Here is a 15,900-nt window from a genome sequence, read left to right on the forward strand (position 1 = left end):
ATAACCTATTATAACTGAACTGACTCACTCTCTCCATTTACCGCCCTCTTCAATTCACAAATACAACCAACCAACCACACACACACACACACACACACACACACACACACACACACACACAATACAGAGCTTGCGCTGTAGACGATTAATGGCACTGCTGCTTTGACAACTTCCTTCAGAGGCTAGGCCCTAATTGTAAATCAAGTGAGTGACTAATCCAACACTCTGGTAAAACCAGTAAGTACTTGCTTGGAGCAGATCCAGTTTAACATCCTTTTTAAAGGTCAATGCACCTACTTAGAGAACACAATAGCCTAATCTTCAGAGTATTTTACTGTACTGTAAGTATGAAAAATAGAGTGTTGTCAGATCTCCTCTCTGGAAACTGGTAATTAAATTGTGCCGACAGTTCCAAAGTTTTATACATCTTAGTGCTAGCACCTATTAAAAAAAAAAAAAGATAAGAGAGAACCAAAAGTTTTTTTTCATTAAGTAAATAGTAGTGTGCCGATTTCATAAAAAAATTTCCCAAAAATACATATGAAAATATAATGCAAGCTGACTGTCAATTAAAATAAACTACTACAGAAAATTTTTAAACAGAAATTGAAAAGATAAACAAAGAAAGGTGTGTCGATAAGGCATGAGACATTTCAGCATCACATTTAAATATGGTCAACAAACCAAAAGCAGAGCTGAAATTTATTGTGACGCTGGGCCAGACGACATAGCCACTGTTTGCATTCCAGGCAGTGAAGTAATTTATTTTCTCTAATATATGCTCTCTAATACAAAAACTATGCTACATAAACAGGGAATTAAAGCCATGGCAAAGAAGCTGCATAAAAAATAAATAAATTCAAGATCTCTTTCAGCTCCACTAGATGCCATTCCCTAACACGCAATGCTTCCCGCTCATAAATACATGACAAATACTTCCTCAATCATTTTTTATGAGCAGGGATGTGCAGGGGGTAGTCAATGGCTAGCTTGAGGGAAAATAACAACAGCAGGCAGCAGAAACTCTACAGAAACATGACTATGTGGTAAGTTCTCTTTGGAACATCACTCAGCTGGGTTGGCTTTGATGTTTCAACTACAATTATGCTAAAATCCAAATAAGTTTAAACCATTATCATCTTTTGGCAAATACATGATACTTTACACAATTAATACATATAAACAATTGTAATCCCTGACACATCAACACACATAAAATATGGTTACAAATGAAACATATTAATCACACACACTTAAAGAAGCCTGATATTCATTATTCTCTTTTTTTTGGCTAATTATTAAAGCACAAATTGCAATTATTTGATGGTTTCCTTTGAATAAGTTACAAACATGTCATCAACACGACTGGTACCCAGACAAAGGTGAAGGAAAGCAGAGGAACAAAAAAAAAAAAAAAAAACATGGGGTGCTTTGGCGACAGCTAAATCACAGACTGGCGTCTCTGGAGCCGACTGCCTACCATTAGGGTCTGGAAATAGTATTTATTGTACAATTAGAGCTACAGAGATCTACCTGTAATCATCCCCAGTTACAGGTGTGAGAAGATTTCTGGAGTAGGCAACTGACTCATCAAATGTCAAACAAACTTTGATGTCAGTACTGTTACTGTGAGCCTCAGGTAACCTCAGCACACATGTTATGTCAAAATTTTGGAGATTTATTGTATTTAGGTCAGGTAATAACAAATTCAAGAAAAAAAAAGAAGAAGTTGCTTCCTGTTGCAGACAGTAATTTTTTTCACTACTCATGAATCATCCCATTTATGAAGCACCTGTCAAGTTTGTAAAAGGAGGGGGTGTGAGGGGGGCTGTTTGCAAATTTCTACCTATTGCTAGGAAACTATGACTAAGCTCCTGTTGCATCTCAGTGCCAGAAGTGGTAAGTAAAGGTGTTTTGTTCAGAGTAGATGGGTACAATCCTTCTAACAGAAATTCAGTTACAGCCACCTTTCCCTTTTGTCGCATTATTGCTGCACAACCCGCGTTATCCAGTTTAGTGTCACAGAAGGTGACATCTATTCCAGCAGCATTAGGCACAAGGCAGGACCGTAACCTACATAGGGCACACTCATTAACATACCCACACTTAATCATAGTTGGCACCAATTAAAAAACACAACGATATTACAATTTATATTCATGGGCAACTGGAACCTACCCCAGAAGCTTTAAACAAAAGCATAGTATTATTCTTGAATGAGAATACAATCTCTCTCAGGACACCCTCAATGTACAAACTTTACACAGACAGTGATCTGAGTAAGATCTAAAACTACAAACACAATGCACATCAAACATCCCCTAAGATTTGTAATATTACCATTTTAATATTCTCAGACTTCCTAATAACCTGCAAAATCCAAAGCTAGTAACTTCATTAATAATCAGATATTTTAAATGTTTGCCTGGGGACCTCAGCCCACAACACTGCACTGTTTGGACAGGAATCTGTTTTGACCAATGAATGAAACATTCACTTTTTATGAACATTTTAAAAAAAAAAAAAAAATGAGAAGAACTCAGAAGAAGCAATGTGTATCTAGTCTGGACCCTAAAGTCTCATTTACCAAGAAGTCTAAATGACTGATGGCTTGACCAATGCATAACATTACTACTATTTTCACTGAGTCACATAAACATTTTAATTAAAAAAGCATTTCATACGCAAACAAGTCAAACATAAAATGCAGGACAAACAGTGGACAACAAAATGCTCAATTATAGTATTCTAATGATTTAGTGTACTTGCACATCTGACATTAATTGTTGTTTTGGCTTCTAGTCTATGAATGTTTACTTTTCAGTTTAAAGCCTTCTCACTCTTTGATATCATATGGAAATGAGAATTTTTAATGGAAAATTGAAACCATGTGCCTGTAAGTACTTAATGAAGTACAAAGAGCAGGGAATGGTATAACTACAGAGTGCTGCTTTAACTCACAATATTAATCCTGATCTCTGTAAAAGGACTCTGTGTGTGTGTATTATACAGTAAGTACACATACATTTATGCAAACACAATTCCCAAATAACAGACAAAAATTCCTTATGTTAAACATTTAAATTATGATTTAACTTACATTATTAATCTTAATCCTGTAAAAATAAAGGATTGTTATATGTATGCATGATAAAAACTAGATACCATATATGCTTCTTCTGTACATTATATATTCATAAACAAAAAGCATAGGAACGCAAACATTTTTTATTTTTAAAACTTACTGCCATACAAAGCACTGAATGGTTATATTTGATGTATATGTCTTGTTACATAAACACATATGGACACAATTAATATACATATTATACAAACAATACAAAAAAATTATCTGTAAAACTGATACTTGCTATTTGCTATGGTTTAAAACGATGGTAAACTAACTCCAAACAAGCCGTAGACAATCTTAAAAAAAATGTGTTTGCTTTTGTGCCTTTTTATTGTCACTGAATGCATTTTGTAATAACACATACTTCTGGAAGGCTGGGCTATTAATTATTTTAAATACAAGGGAAAAATAACAAAACAAAGACAGAAAACATCAATAATTATCACCACAATTAATTAAAAAGGCCCGTAAAAAGTTAGACATGAAATTTTTGTATTGAAGTGATGCATAGGAAAAACTATGGCTACTTTTTTCTCTGAGGATTAAGTTTTTAATACTACTACTTCAATACTATTTTATTTCAGCAAACCTCTTACGTATAGTATTTTCATTTGTACTATATGTACTGTCTGAGTATCATCTAACATTTTCTGTTTAAAATGAGTAATATAGTAAATAGCAAATTCTTCAATAATGATTATACACAAAATAAATGTTAATGTTTGTTTAATGATTAGAACATTGTTTTCAAAATGCAATACTCAGGGATTATTTTTGAATTACTCTGTGCAGTCTATATAGAATAAACTACACAATATTATTCACTAAATTTTACATTTCTGGCCTAAACATTTAAATCAATGCTGGACTTTCTGAAGACAATTATTAGACTAATAAACTTGGCAGGTTTATCTATAAAAAGATAATAAAAGGCTACAACGGAAGTACATTATTTATACGGAATGTTGCTTAATAAGTAAAATTACGTTTGTGTAATATTAAATAATGACAAAAGTAATTTAATAAATAAAAATATATGTTATATAGTTTCTCTCTGTATTGAATAGCACTTGCACAAGGTCAACCACTGAGTCTGAGGTAAAATGCAATCTGCAGCATTTTAATTTAAGGTCAAATCCTCTAACCACTCTCTCATATCACAACTGATTTACAATTGCATTTTACAATTCAATTATTTTTAAATATACTTCATTTTTAAATTTGTAGATGATTTATTTAAATCACAAGTAATGGGTATCCATGAAAAACAATAGTTTTATAATTAATTACTACAGATTTGAGTATTTGATCACAGATATGCTTACTGTTACATAGTTATTTAAAAAAAAAATAGGATAATTTTCAAAATGTAGAAAAATGTAACAATATTTTTTCATGTGAACTCATAACACACTACACTTAGGGTAAAACTCTCTTACCAAAAGACAAACATTGCTATACTTCACTTATAACAGTCACTGTTGCCATGCAGATTTCTGAAAAGAAATGGCAATCTAACAGCTGGAGGACGACAAAACTAAAGCCACGTAAATGCAAAGTCACTAAATTGTCTTAAAATTGACTGCCTGCCTAGTACAGTTAAACTACACATTAAACTACAGTAAAATGATAATCAAAGGTTTATGCGTGCTGCTAACAACAGCATTCACAAGTTTTAATTTCCTAAGTCAACTACTATAAAGTGGTGCAGCAGGTCACTGAAGCTGTTGGAGGTAAATGTTTCTGTTATAAGATTTTTTTTATTTTATTTTTTTTAACTGAAAGTCTAAAAGGTTACATAAAACCTATACATTATTTTACAAAATACATACAGTATGACTTAAAAAAAAGTATAAACTGAATAAAGTTTTTTTTTAATTTTTTTCATTAAGCTGCAAGTTTAAAGAACTCAAATTTAATTGAAATTCAACATCAATGAAGGAAAACAGCTTAACGCAAATATAACAATGATTAGAACTGGTTTCATTTAGACAGCACATGAATTTGTCATACATGTCTCTGCTTATTTACAGGAATACTGACTCTTATTATAAATTTCCAGCTATAATATAGCCATCATCATCGTCATCAAAATAAAAGAGTGCACCATAAAAACGTGATGCTTCCCAAAAAATAATATAATTGCATCTCATAACATAAACTTACCACTTGTTCTTCTTTCGAATGTAGTCTTTTTCTGAAAGGTTCACCAGATAAATCATTGGCTTTGAAGTCAAAAATAAATGCTTGTTCAACACCTCAATCTATGTAATTAAGACAGAAAAAAACAAGTCAATAACAATCACTAGCAGAAATAATTAGGACAAATTCAGTTTTTAAGGCTTCACACTAAGCATAAATGCCCTACAGTAAATATTTACAAAAGACCACATTTAATGTACACTAAAAATCAGAAGATCCCCCGAATTAATTTGTTTTTTAGGCTGTGCAAAATGTTATTGGTAGTGAAAATTATAAATTAACACTAATGATAAGGTAAGCATTTTCTCATATGAGTTTTTAGTATTCATCCATGACAATATATGCAAGTGTAAAAACAGCTGACATCTTAAAATTTAACTAGACAAAATATTGTTAAGACAATCATACAAATTGTTTTACAAAATAACTTTCTGGTCATGTGCTTTGCATGTCCTTTTTTAATTCAATAGAGCAATTACCACCTTGTAAAAACGTCAACACTCTGCGCAGTGAAGAGGGATAAGTTTCACATTTTTAAAATCTACTCATTTACCTTCTTTCACAACAAATACTGTAAATTATAAGGGGGATTTGAAAAAGATGAAAATGAGGATCTACACCAAAAGCTTTATTTTTAACAGAGAGGTATCAACTGTAAATTGCTATGAAAGATCTCACTTAGTTTAGGCTGTAGAAAAATTACATTGCAGTGTACCTGGAGACAAAGCAGTTCAAACTAAACACACTTTTTATTGTTAAGGAAAACAATATATTGGCAGAAAATAATGTATAGTGCACTTGGATACAAAGTAACTCAAGCACATTATATTTTTTTTTATTCTTAAGCAAAACACAATACATCAGCAATATTTTACTGATATTAAACCTGAATCTATTTAGAACTACTGAGTATATGAAAGCGTTCAGGTAGACACATTAATAAAGTGAATTTACATAACAAGTCTTACCTCCTTATCGTTCCATTCATGATAGAAACGAACATGCTTCTTCTCATCCATTACCCAGCTCTTGATTTTACATATTATGTCCTGTATAAATTAAAAAAAAGAAATTAGGAAAAGATGTCATTAAAGTACATAAAAAGGAACGTCTCAGCAGGACACAGTGTAATTATTTCCTAAATGTATGGCAATCTGAACGCCAAAATTAACACCACTTGGCAATGGTAAAGGTGGCGGACTTAAAATCTTAAATATAAAGAATAACAGGTTTTTATTATTTGCAAAGTATTCTTTTTGGGGAAAAAGTGCTATCAAAATTTAATTTGGTGCAATGGAAAGAATAAGCTTTACAACATGTTTGCAAAATATCATCAAGCTGTGTTTATCTTACTCCTATTTATCACAAACAATTTACTCTTCAAAATCTAACACAGACTAGGCTAAAGTAAGGTGCCAATTAGCATAGTTTATGCAGGAGAAATGTTAGGCTTTTTCCAAGATGGTTTTCCACATTCATTATTTCTGCTGTTCTTGGTTAAGACCACAAGCAAGATATCTGTGCTATTAAGGAAATCTGATGGAGGAAAGGGTGGAAACCCAGGAGGGGAAGGAGTTATAAAAATTGTAATAAAGAAACTGAACCTGTTATTGGGAATCCAGCCCATAAAAATTAGCAGGACATGTCAAACCCTTTTTTTTATATAACATACATTTTTGTCATCCCTCCCTCACTAGCCCCTTCCTCGATCGGCATGAAATAGGAAGAAAAAAAAAAAAAGAAAAAACTGCCAGAGCTTCAATTACACAATGGCAAAAACCTCATACTGATGACCTCCAACCAGCTGCATTCACTTTCAGAACATCTCTCTCCACAGGAAATCTAAAGGCCTTTTAGTTAGTGAGCTAGTGTGCATTCAGAAGGAGCAACTGCAGGAAGAGACCAGTGCACTTTGTTTCTCTGGCCTTTCCTCAGAAAAAGATTAATCGTCTGTGAAATGGAAACAGCAAAACGGCAAGTGACACAAACTGAACCCTTTCGTGCTTTTCCTCATCAGCTTCGTGGCAATGAAACTGAAAGCTGCGTGTGGCGAGGTTCTCCTAACAGGCAGGTGTTAATAAAAGACACGCAGGTTGAAGGAGGTCAAACTTTGCTTTTGCTGGTGGGGGTTGGTGTGGGCGGGTTTGGCAGACCCAGAAACTTTAGGGGTCTTTTTATTTATTTATTCTTTTTTTTTTTTTTGCAATTTAAGATTGACTAGTGCATTTTCTCTTCCAAAATTGATTTTGTGCAAATGATTCAATGATCAAAGTATTTTTGTGCTGACAAATCTTTTTGAGTACAAAAGTAGCATACAAATATTCAACATAAGATTGAAGTGCCTAAAAATACTGTTACAAAATTGAAAGAAAAAGTTCAACATGGAAGTATTTAACACATATTCAACACTATACTCCTGTCTAATTTTTATTATTTGTTCATTACTTATGTTTCTGTCTTGTCTTTTTTGATGAAAATGGATTTTAAAAAGTACACATGCAACCACACTGTATGGGGTTATCAACACTCTTCAATTCTATTGACCAGAATTATTAAGAATCAATATACTAATAATTTCAGCAAATTTTAAATACTCTAGTAGGTACTCTGAGAGTAAGAGTTTTGAGTGTATACCATAAATTTGCCTGTTCCAGAGACCCCCTTTGTTAACCTCTGAGCAAGACACTTAACCTGCCAGTGCTCATAGCAAAAGTGCAAATTAAATAAACAATTACTGTAAAGCAGATTGAGGTGATATCTACTAAAGAAAGAAGCTGGAGAAAATTGTTAAGCTGCTTGTTCAGTTCCTGTCCCTTGGTCATTTAGTGATTCCTAGCAAGTCAAATAAACTACCAGGTCCCTTGTTATAGAAATACGAAGAAAAAATAAATACTTTTAGTACTACTGCAATTTGAATGCCACTTTAGATAAATGTCACTGCTTACAATACACTTTCACAATTGTAAAAAGTGAACCACAAACAACCATGGTGTTTGTATTTATAGAGACAATAGCTAAAATGTCCATTATCTAAAAATACAATAAATCAGAGGTAATGTTTAAAATATTAACACATGGTGTATTCTCAAAACAATGTCCATCAATATAAATTCTATTTTAGAACAAATACAAAGGCACCAAACATTCTACTTTAGTCTAAAAATGAAATTTATTTCCTTGAACATCATCATTTAATCAAAAAACACTTTACCAATATTATTTGAAACAGAAATTCATTAATACTTCTAATCTCCATGCAACCTTTCATAAGGACTAGTCTTTAAGCCATAAAAAGACTTCCCATAGCTTTCACTTGGCACCACGTATACAACCTTTGACAAGTAATGTAGATCATTTTTATTCATTGCCTAAAATTGTCAGCAATTATGTGCGTCAGTGGCCACCTGCAAACACTGAATGGCTTCTATAGCAGCAGTATTAAAAAAAGAAGGGGGGAAAGCAGTGTCAGAGGGGATTATTTCAGGGAAACAGAGTACTAATAAATTCAGCAGGTGAAATAGCCCAGCTTGTTAATTCAATGAGTGGTCAAATCTTACATATAGTCAGACGCTCAATTGATCATACAAAATGAGAAGAATGCATGCTATCCCTCTTACTGGCCTCTAGTTCTAAAATCACTTTGTCTTCCTTCTTTAAAATCTTCGAATTGACTGCGTCCATAAAAAAAAAATACAGAAATATTCCACTGAAAATGATTTCCTTACTTCGTCTTTTGTGCTTTGGTCGGGTTTGTATTCTGTTGCCAAGTTAGAGATATAAAAAAAATTAAAAGTCCAAATATTTCAAAACAAAACACTTTGTAAAATTCACAATATCTATAAAAACAAAATATAGATAAGCATTTTTTCTGTTTTTAAGTTTTAAGAGCTATACTGGGCAGAAGGCTAAATGCTACATATTTGCATAGGTAAACATAAACATACATATATACATACATATATATGTGTGTGTGTGTGTGTATATATACATATATATTATATATATATATATATACATATATATTATACATAGATATGTAGATATATATATATATGTATATGTGTGTATATGTGTATATATATATATATATATATATATATATATATATATATATATATATATATATATATATATATATGTATATATATACACACATACATACACACACACACAATAGAAAGGAAAGTAATTACTGGCTCCTAGAGGCAGATTCCATCTGACAGCTGTATCAGCTACAAACAGCAACAAAGAAAAATGTAACAATGAAAACTTAAGCATCCAAATCTTTACATTGTAAAAGTGTTGGTGTCAAAATGAAATCTGAATGGCAAATATATTCAAACAAGTTAACATGTAACTCTGTTTCCCCAATCAGCATGCTCAAAATTGCAGTGAAACAAATTGCATAAAATCGCATATACACAATATGTGTGACTTATGAGAAAAAACAACCTGTTCTTCAAGGTCCTAAAAAGTGTTTTTTCTTTTTTTTAGTCTTTGTCCAGGTTTCCAAAGTATAAAAATGACGTTTAAATGAGAAACTGCAAATTGGGGAGGAATAAGAGTAGTACTACAGCAAAACAAACATTTAAATGCTGTACTGTATTTGAGATTCTGTGGTGTCACTGGATGGATTTCATTATTAGCCAGCCGACAGAGCCATGAAGTGATTTCAGCAGCACTTTATATGAAAAGAGACGCATGGACCTACTTTCATTAGCCCAGATCTATGACCCTGGGTTAGCAGCTGAATAACTAACCCACCACTAATGATTTCTAACACAACTGGCCCCTGACCCCTGAACACTCTGAACTACATGAAAAGAAAAAATAATAACAATAATAAAATAAAAATGGAGCTGCTTTACATTTAACCTTGTGCCTGTGAATCGTTTCTTGGGCAAGGGCAACCAAAAGCTTATACTTGAGAAATCATAACATGGTTTTGACTTACATATTCAGGTTTTAATTTCTTGTCACCCCCTCTCACAGCTACTTTCTCCAGTTTGTCTATAATTGGCATGATCAGTTCTTCATCTTTCAGGCGTAGTTCTTCATGAATGATTTCAATATCCCGGACAGGATCAACGTTTCCTTCAACATGGATAATATCTTCATCTTCAAAAGCACCTGAAAAGAACAATTTTTTAGAAAAACCTAGTTAAATAATGCACATCCGCCATTTCTTTATGTTACTGAACTATGACATTGGTGATGGAACTGTGACACGTGACAGGACCACTTAAACATTGGATATATTCTTTAATGTTGGTGTTTTTTTGCATTGAAACATTTCTAGTATTTTTACATATGATATGTACTTAGAAATTACACATTTAATAATTTATTATGTTTTTATATATGATGTATAGCAATTTGACAAGCAGGACTGAATAACTAACTGCAACACAATACCCATGCTTTAAACTTTTTATGGTTCCATTTAGGTATATATTAATATATACAGTATATATTAAGGTGTTTAAGTCTCTTTTGACTGCTAAGTAAAAAGTAGAAAAAACTGGCTAACAAGGTAAACAAGTTTTGATTGTTAAATATAAGCAAAGAAAAAGTACCTAAAAAAAAAACCCAATAACGATGACAAGTTGTGTAAAAAGATAAGTGTCTGCACTATAAATTCAGAATCAATTAGTAGAATCAAATTAAGAAAATTTATTTTACCATGTTCATTCTGCTGAAACAATCCGGTTACCATGTAGCACCATTCACACTTCTTTATATTTTTTAATTACTGCTTAAAGGTCTTCGAAGAAAGCATATGTAGGACAGTGCATCCATTTGCTTGTTTCCCTGAATTGCTTTCAGGGCACCTATTTAAAACAATGACTCACTAATTTTGCCTATGTCTACATTAGTTTTTTCTAGTAGTCAAAGTCTATTACCAATGGCAAGATTTTTTTGGACAAGCCAAATTGAACTGTTAAGACCGCCACTTGACATTCAATACAGGTCATCAGCATTGGGAGAGCAAAGATAACAAGGCAAAGCTCTGGTAAGTCAAAACAGCAACTTGGTTGTCACGTTAACAGCTTGTAAATTTCAGCCTGCAGTCTTTTCGTTTGTAAATTACTGTTATACAGGATTGTTATAAATAGACTATGAAAACTTCTGTGGCAATAACTTTTGAATGGATAATCACAACTTCAATCCACACCCACTGAAAAGCTGCTTTATATGCTGGGGTGGGGGGGGGAGAGTTGTGATTTGATACACAATTTTAAATCTCGAACAGCCATATACCTAAAGGCATCTTTTCTTCATTTTTCAAGACTTCATACTTGATGGATTGATTATCAAAAATGACTTTAAATATAATGGACCTTAGCTACAATGCCCGAAAAGTTTCTTTTCTCTGTATTCCACTGTAATTTTTTTGAGAGTTAATGCAGAATACAAATGGCTTTCTTCTATATTTTAATAGTACAGCATCCTTCATCAATAGTAAAAATCTATGACATTCATGCATTATCATCTCTGAATTATTTTATGGTCCCCACAAAAGGAAAACTTTCTAGATAAGGTGAGGAAGTGTTTATCACAATTCAACAGATTTATCTTATGTTCTGCTCTAATTTTTCACTTCATTAACTTGATAACTTTCAGAAACAAACAACAACAAAACTGAAATGGCTTGCACATATTACCTGTCATAACCTTTTCTTGGTGTGCACTTTACAACAACTACAGAACATTAAAGGTTCTTGATAAATAAACAATATAGATCATATTTATGTATTATTAAGCAGAGGTAATCAGTAGTTTCCCTTGATTTATAAGTCTGTCCTAGAGACTAACTGTATCAAGTACTAAAGTCTGAAAAGTGATTGTATATTTAAAAATTTACCAGTACTATTCCTCTATGAATGCTTTATTTTTTAATAATTCATCTCACTTGAATATGTTACCTTATTAAATCTACTCTATAATTATATAAAATCCTAAGCCTAAAAGTGCAACGATTTTATGTGACTTTTTTGTCACGCTTTAAATCTGGCTTATTTTAAAGCCTACATATATAAGTTTGGTATAACTCTTTTCAGAATTTATCACACTTTAATGTAATGTTGTTAGATTTTCAGATTCTTATTCCATTTTTAAATTATTATAAACTATCAAGAACTCACATCCCGTGAGACGAGACTTTGTGCCAAGAGATTTAACCACGTCCGGGGCCGGAAATAAAAGACAAAGAGTAGGACAGCTGCTGTATGGGCTTTTAAACGTTCGAAGTGCTACACAAGATGCAGATCATGCGGTACGGCAGCAGCAGCAAGCCAGCAGCTGATTGAGCAAATAGGAAGTAAAAGAAAAACTGCATTTGTTTCCCATTGTACCACCGTTTAAAAAGGGGTTTCGGAGGACAGACTGCTTCTCCTTGGGGTTCGTTCAACCCCCCTCTTCACAACACGAGCGGCAAAGATGCGAAGTGGCTGGCACGTAGCGCTGGCCAGGGGGTTTGTCGAGCAAAGCGAGCAGGGGGAAAGCCCCCTAGAATCTATATAAGTGTATAGAGGATTAGTGTTTTACATTAAGAACTACATGATACCTTGCTATTGGCCCCACTGCCAGAGAAAAACATTCTTAGTCTTTTTAAAATATATTTATTTCTGTTACTTCAATTTAAAAATTAGTCCAAAACAAGTAAAGCGTTATTTGTCTAATTTTAAATATAGTAAAAGTGAACATTATGTTCTTTTTATGGTAAAATGCCACCTTAAAAAATGTGTCAGCATTCCCACTAGCTCTTAAAATTCGAATCCATTTTTTTACTCTTGGGCGACATGTTTGCAGAGTGATTGGCACATGTACCTTCACATTCTGGCTTGGTTATTGTCTGAGTGGAATTTATGCAACCTTCCCATGTGCAGCAATATAACCCATAGATGGATGGATGTTTTACACTTTCCAGCTGTTTTATTTTATTAGCCATAGCTGGATTAACAGTCAGAGATTACTGCACCATCTACAGTTGGTTTCTGCCTCGTGTCAAATGACGGTGAGTAGTTCAGCAGGACTCAATGACCATGAACTAGATAAATGAGTTAGAAAAGGACAGACGAGTGTTGATTGTATTCAGTAGGGCTGGAAACAGACAGCGGGATGAATATAGATGGCCTAGTTCTTATAAAGATACAAAACCAATGAAATACAAAAAGTATACCCTCTTCTACCTGCTTAATGATCATATGATGCATCTGACCTATCAACACATTGAATCATTATCTTACAGGCTTGATTTTGCTCAGATGCCTGTTATTTCTTCAAAAGATCTTCAACAATTGACGTCAGTCAGCTTTGAACATAATGTTACATTAGGAGAAAGAAACAAATGAGCCCAGAACCACTTTCCCTATCCATTTGTTTAAAAGTAAGTATTAAACTCAAACCTAGTTAAGCTGTCTCTCATAACAAAAAAACAAAAAAAAGTCCAGTTAGAAACACAGACAATTTTGCTTGGAAAGGAAAGGCTGTACTCTGCAAAAAGATTGGCATAATCACAAATAAAAGTGCCAACAGTCATTGCTTTCTTCTGTATTTGTATTTACCCAACCACAATAATTCTGTTATATGTTAAAAGAAATAAACCAATGAATTACTTGAATTGCATAATGTCATTCATACCAACATGGAAAAATATAAACTACTTTGCCCAAAAAACAGTTGCAAGTTGTCAAGCTTAACAGTCAACATCTAAAGAGCATGAACTTTTAAAATTGGCTGAAATCAGTCTCTCTTCTCAAAATCAATCTGCTTTGTTGCTTTGGTCCTGATGGTGATTAGATAATGAACCACTTAGGACACTGAAATTAGCTGCTGTGTAAATTGTGTTGCTGATTCCAGGGTATGGGTTTTAAGGCCATCCAAAGAGCAGATGAAGGTGCATTTGGTTGTCACATATGAATGACAACTATTCACACAAACATAACAAAATGGTGCTGGCCCTTATTAGAAACGCATGCTATTATCGCGTATTTAAAGTGCAGTCAGGGCCATAATTCTAAACTGCCAACCACAGACATAAGGGTAAAATGACCAGATATCACTTAAGTATGCACTCTGACTCATGCCCTTTCAAAAATGATGCGGCAAGATAATGCAGCCTACCTTTAGCGTTAATTTAGCATAGGTACAACATTGCTACATTTAAAAACAGAGTGCTTTTTGACAGCTGAAGGTTACAAAATGGTCAAACTAATTTGCAGATGTCTTGTGTGTCCTGTATCAATCACAAGCTGTTTAATGTATAATTGGCAAATGTAGATAATGTTTACATATATTACCATGGTGTAAAGAAGTTTCCCTTCAAACACAGAAAGCTTCCAATAAATGGACATTTAACAACAACTTTAAATAAAAAAAAAAAACAACTTCAGCACTGAAAATGTCAATAAATGGAGCAGAAAACAATCACATCCTGCTCTATAGAGGGAAACATGCCATTACGTTGATGATGCACAAAATGTGTATATCAATTATATGTATATAGTACTTTGTTGAATAATTCTTCAAACTTATAGTACAAGTCAAATACGAACACTATGCTTGCTTCCATATTTCAACAGTAAAACTGCTATTTTAAAAGACTCATTCAAGGACAATTGTGAGTGCAGGGTGAGAAAAGAAACCCGCTAACTCATACATCACTGTCCTAGACTTCAGCCAAAAGGACACTATACTTTAAGAAATAATATTAGGATGAAAAATAGTATTATTGTTTTAACTGACAGCAGCGTTCTGCTGCACAGGCTTAAAAGATTCTGCTGCATTGTCAAGCACACTTTTTGACTGGTCTACTTTGTATTTACAAAATCCGCTTAAAGCACATTAAGCTGTCCTCAGAAGCCTCCTGGTAGATCTGGTGTTTTTAAGGGTTCAGTGTTAGGGGAGAGTTGTTTTGTTTATATTTCTTTAAATTGTAAAGTCATAAATGGCTTAAGGTTGTTTGTACAGTTCAAAACATATTACTGTCTATATACCATATTGTATTTCAAAATGTTGGCCTGTGGAGAATAAATAAGCCTACTGTAGTTGTCAGAGGCTTTGCTATAGGGTACTGAAGTTTCCGAATACTTAATCTACAATATTTAGCTAGGTCTCATTAGTCTGCATTTAAGTCAAGACTGAATAAATGTTACAATAGCAAGGTACTGTTGTTCATACTGCTTTTAATTAACTGGATTAATCATTTTTCATGTTTTATATTTCTTGATGTCATGCAGTAGAACCTAGCATCCCTATCATTTTGATCAAGTTATCAAAATGGAAAGTGACCAAGTAGTCTTGGTATCTATTAAAGTGGATATTCCTCAGGAACAGTTGTGTTACATATGAGGCATATCCAGAAAAAAAGGTTACAAGTGCCCTGGAGGGTGCAGGGAATTTTTTTTTCGAAGGTTGGCATACCTGCGTGTAGGGGGTCCTAACGGTCAAAATAAGCCGGGACCGCGTCAGTCAGTTGTGAAATGTCATCACAGCAAGCGAGTTCGTCAACCTCTGCTGAGGCCGTTTGCTCCACCTACCGCCGATGCGAGATTCGTTCGGTCATC

At 33.4% G+C, this 15,900-nt stretch overlaps 1 protein-coding gene across 2 annotated transcripts in view; it reads right to left on the reverse strand.

The window, feature by feature from the left end:
* The window catches only part of ola1 (Obg-like ATPase 1), a 164,116-nt gene that overhangs the window by 56,694 nt on the left and 91,522 nt on the right, over nt 1-15,900 (reverse strand). For both annotated transcript variants that reach the window (XM_039757650.1, XM_039757648.1), the window contains exons 5-7: nt 10,287-10,462; nt 6,301-6,381; nt 5,297-5,394 (exon numbers count right to left, since the gene is read on the reverse strand). In XM_039757650.1, the coding sequence (XP_039613584.1) occupies nt 5,297-5,394; nt 6,301-6,381; nt 10,287-10,462 (355 nt within the window). The remainder of the gene's footprint in view (nt 1-5,296; nt 5,395-6,300; nt 6,382-10,286; nt 10,463-15,900) is intronic.

This window comes from Polypterus senegalus, chromosome 6, assembly GCF_016835505.1.
Source record: "Polypterus senegalus isolate Bchr_013 chromosome 6, ASM1683550v1, whole genome shotgun sequence".
Classification (NCBI taxonomy): Eukaryota; Metazoa; Chordata; class Cladistia; order Polypteriformes; family Polypteridae; genus Polypterus; species Polypterus senegalus.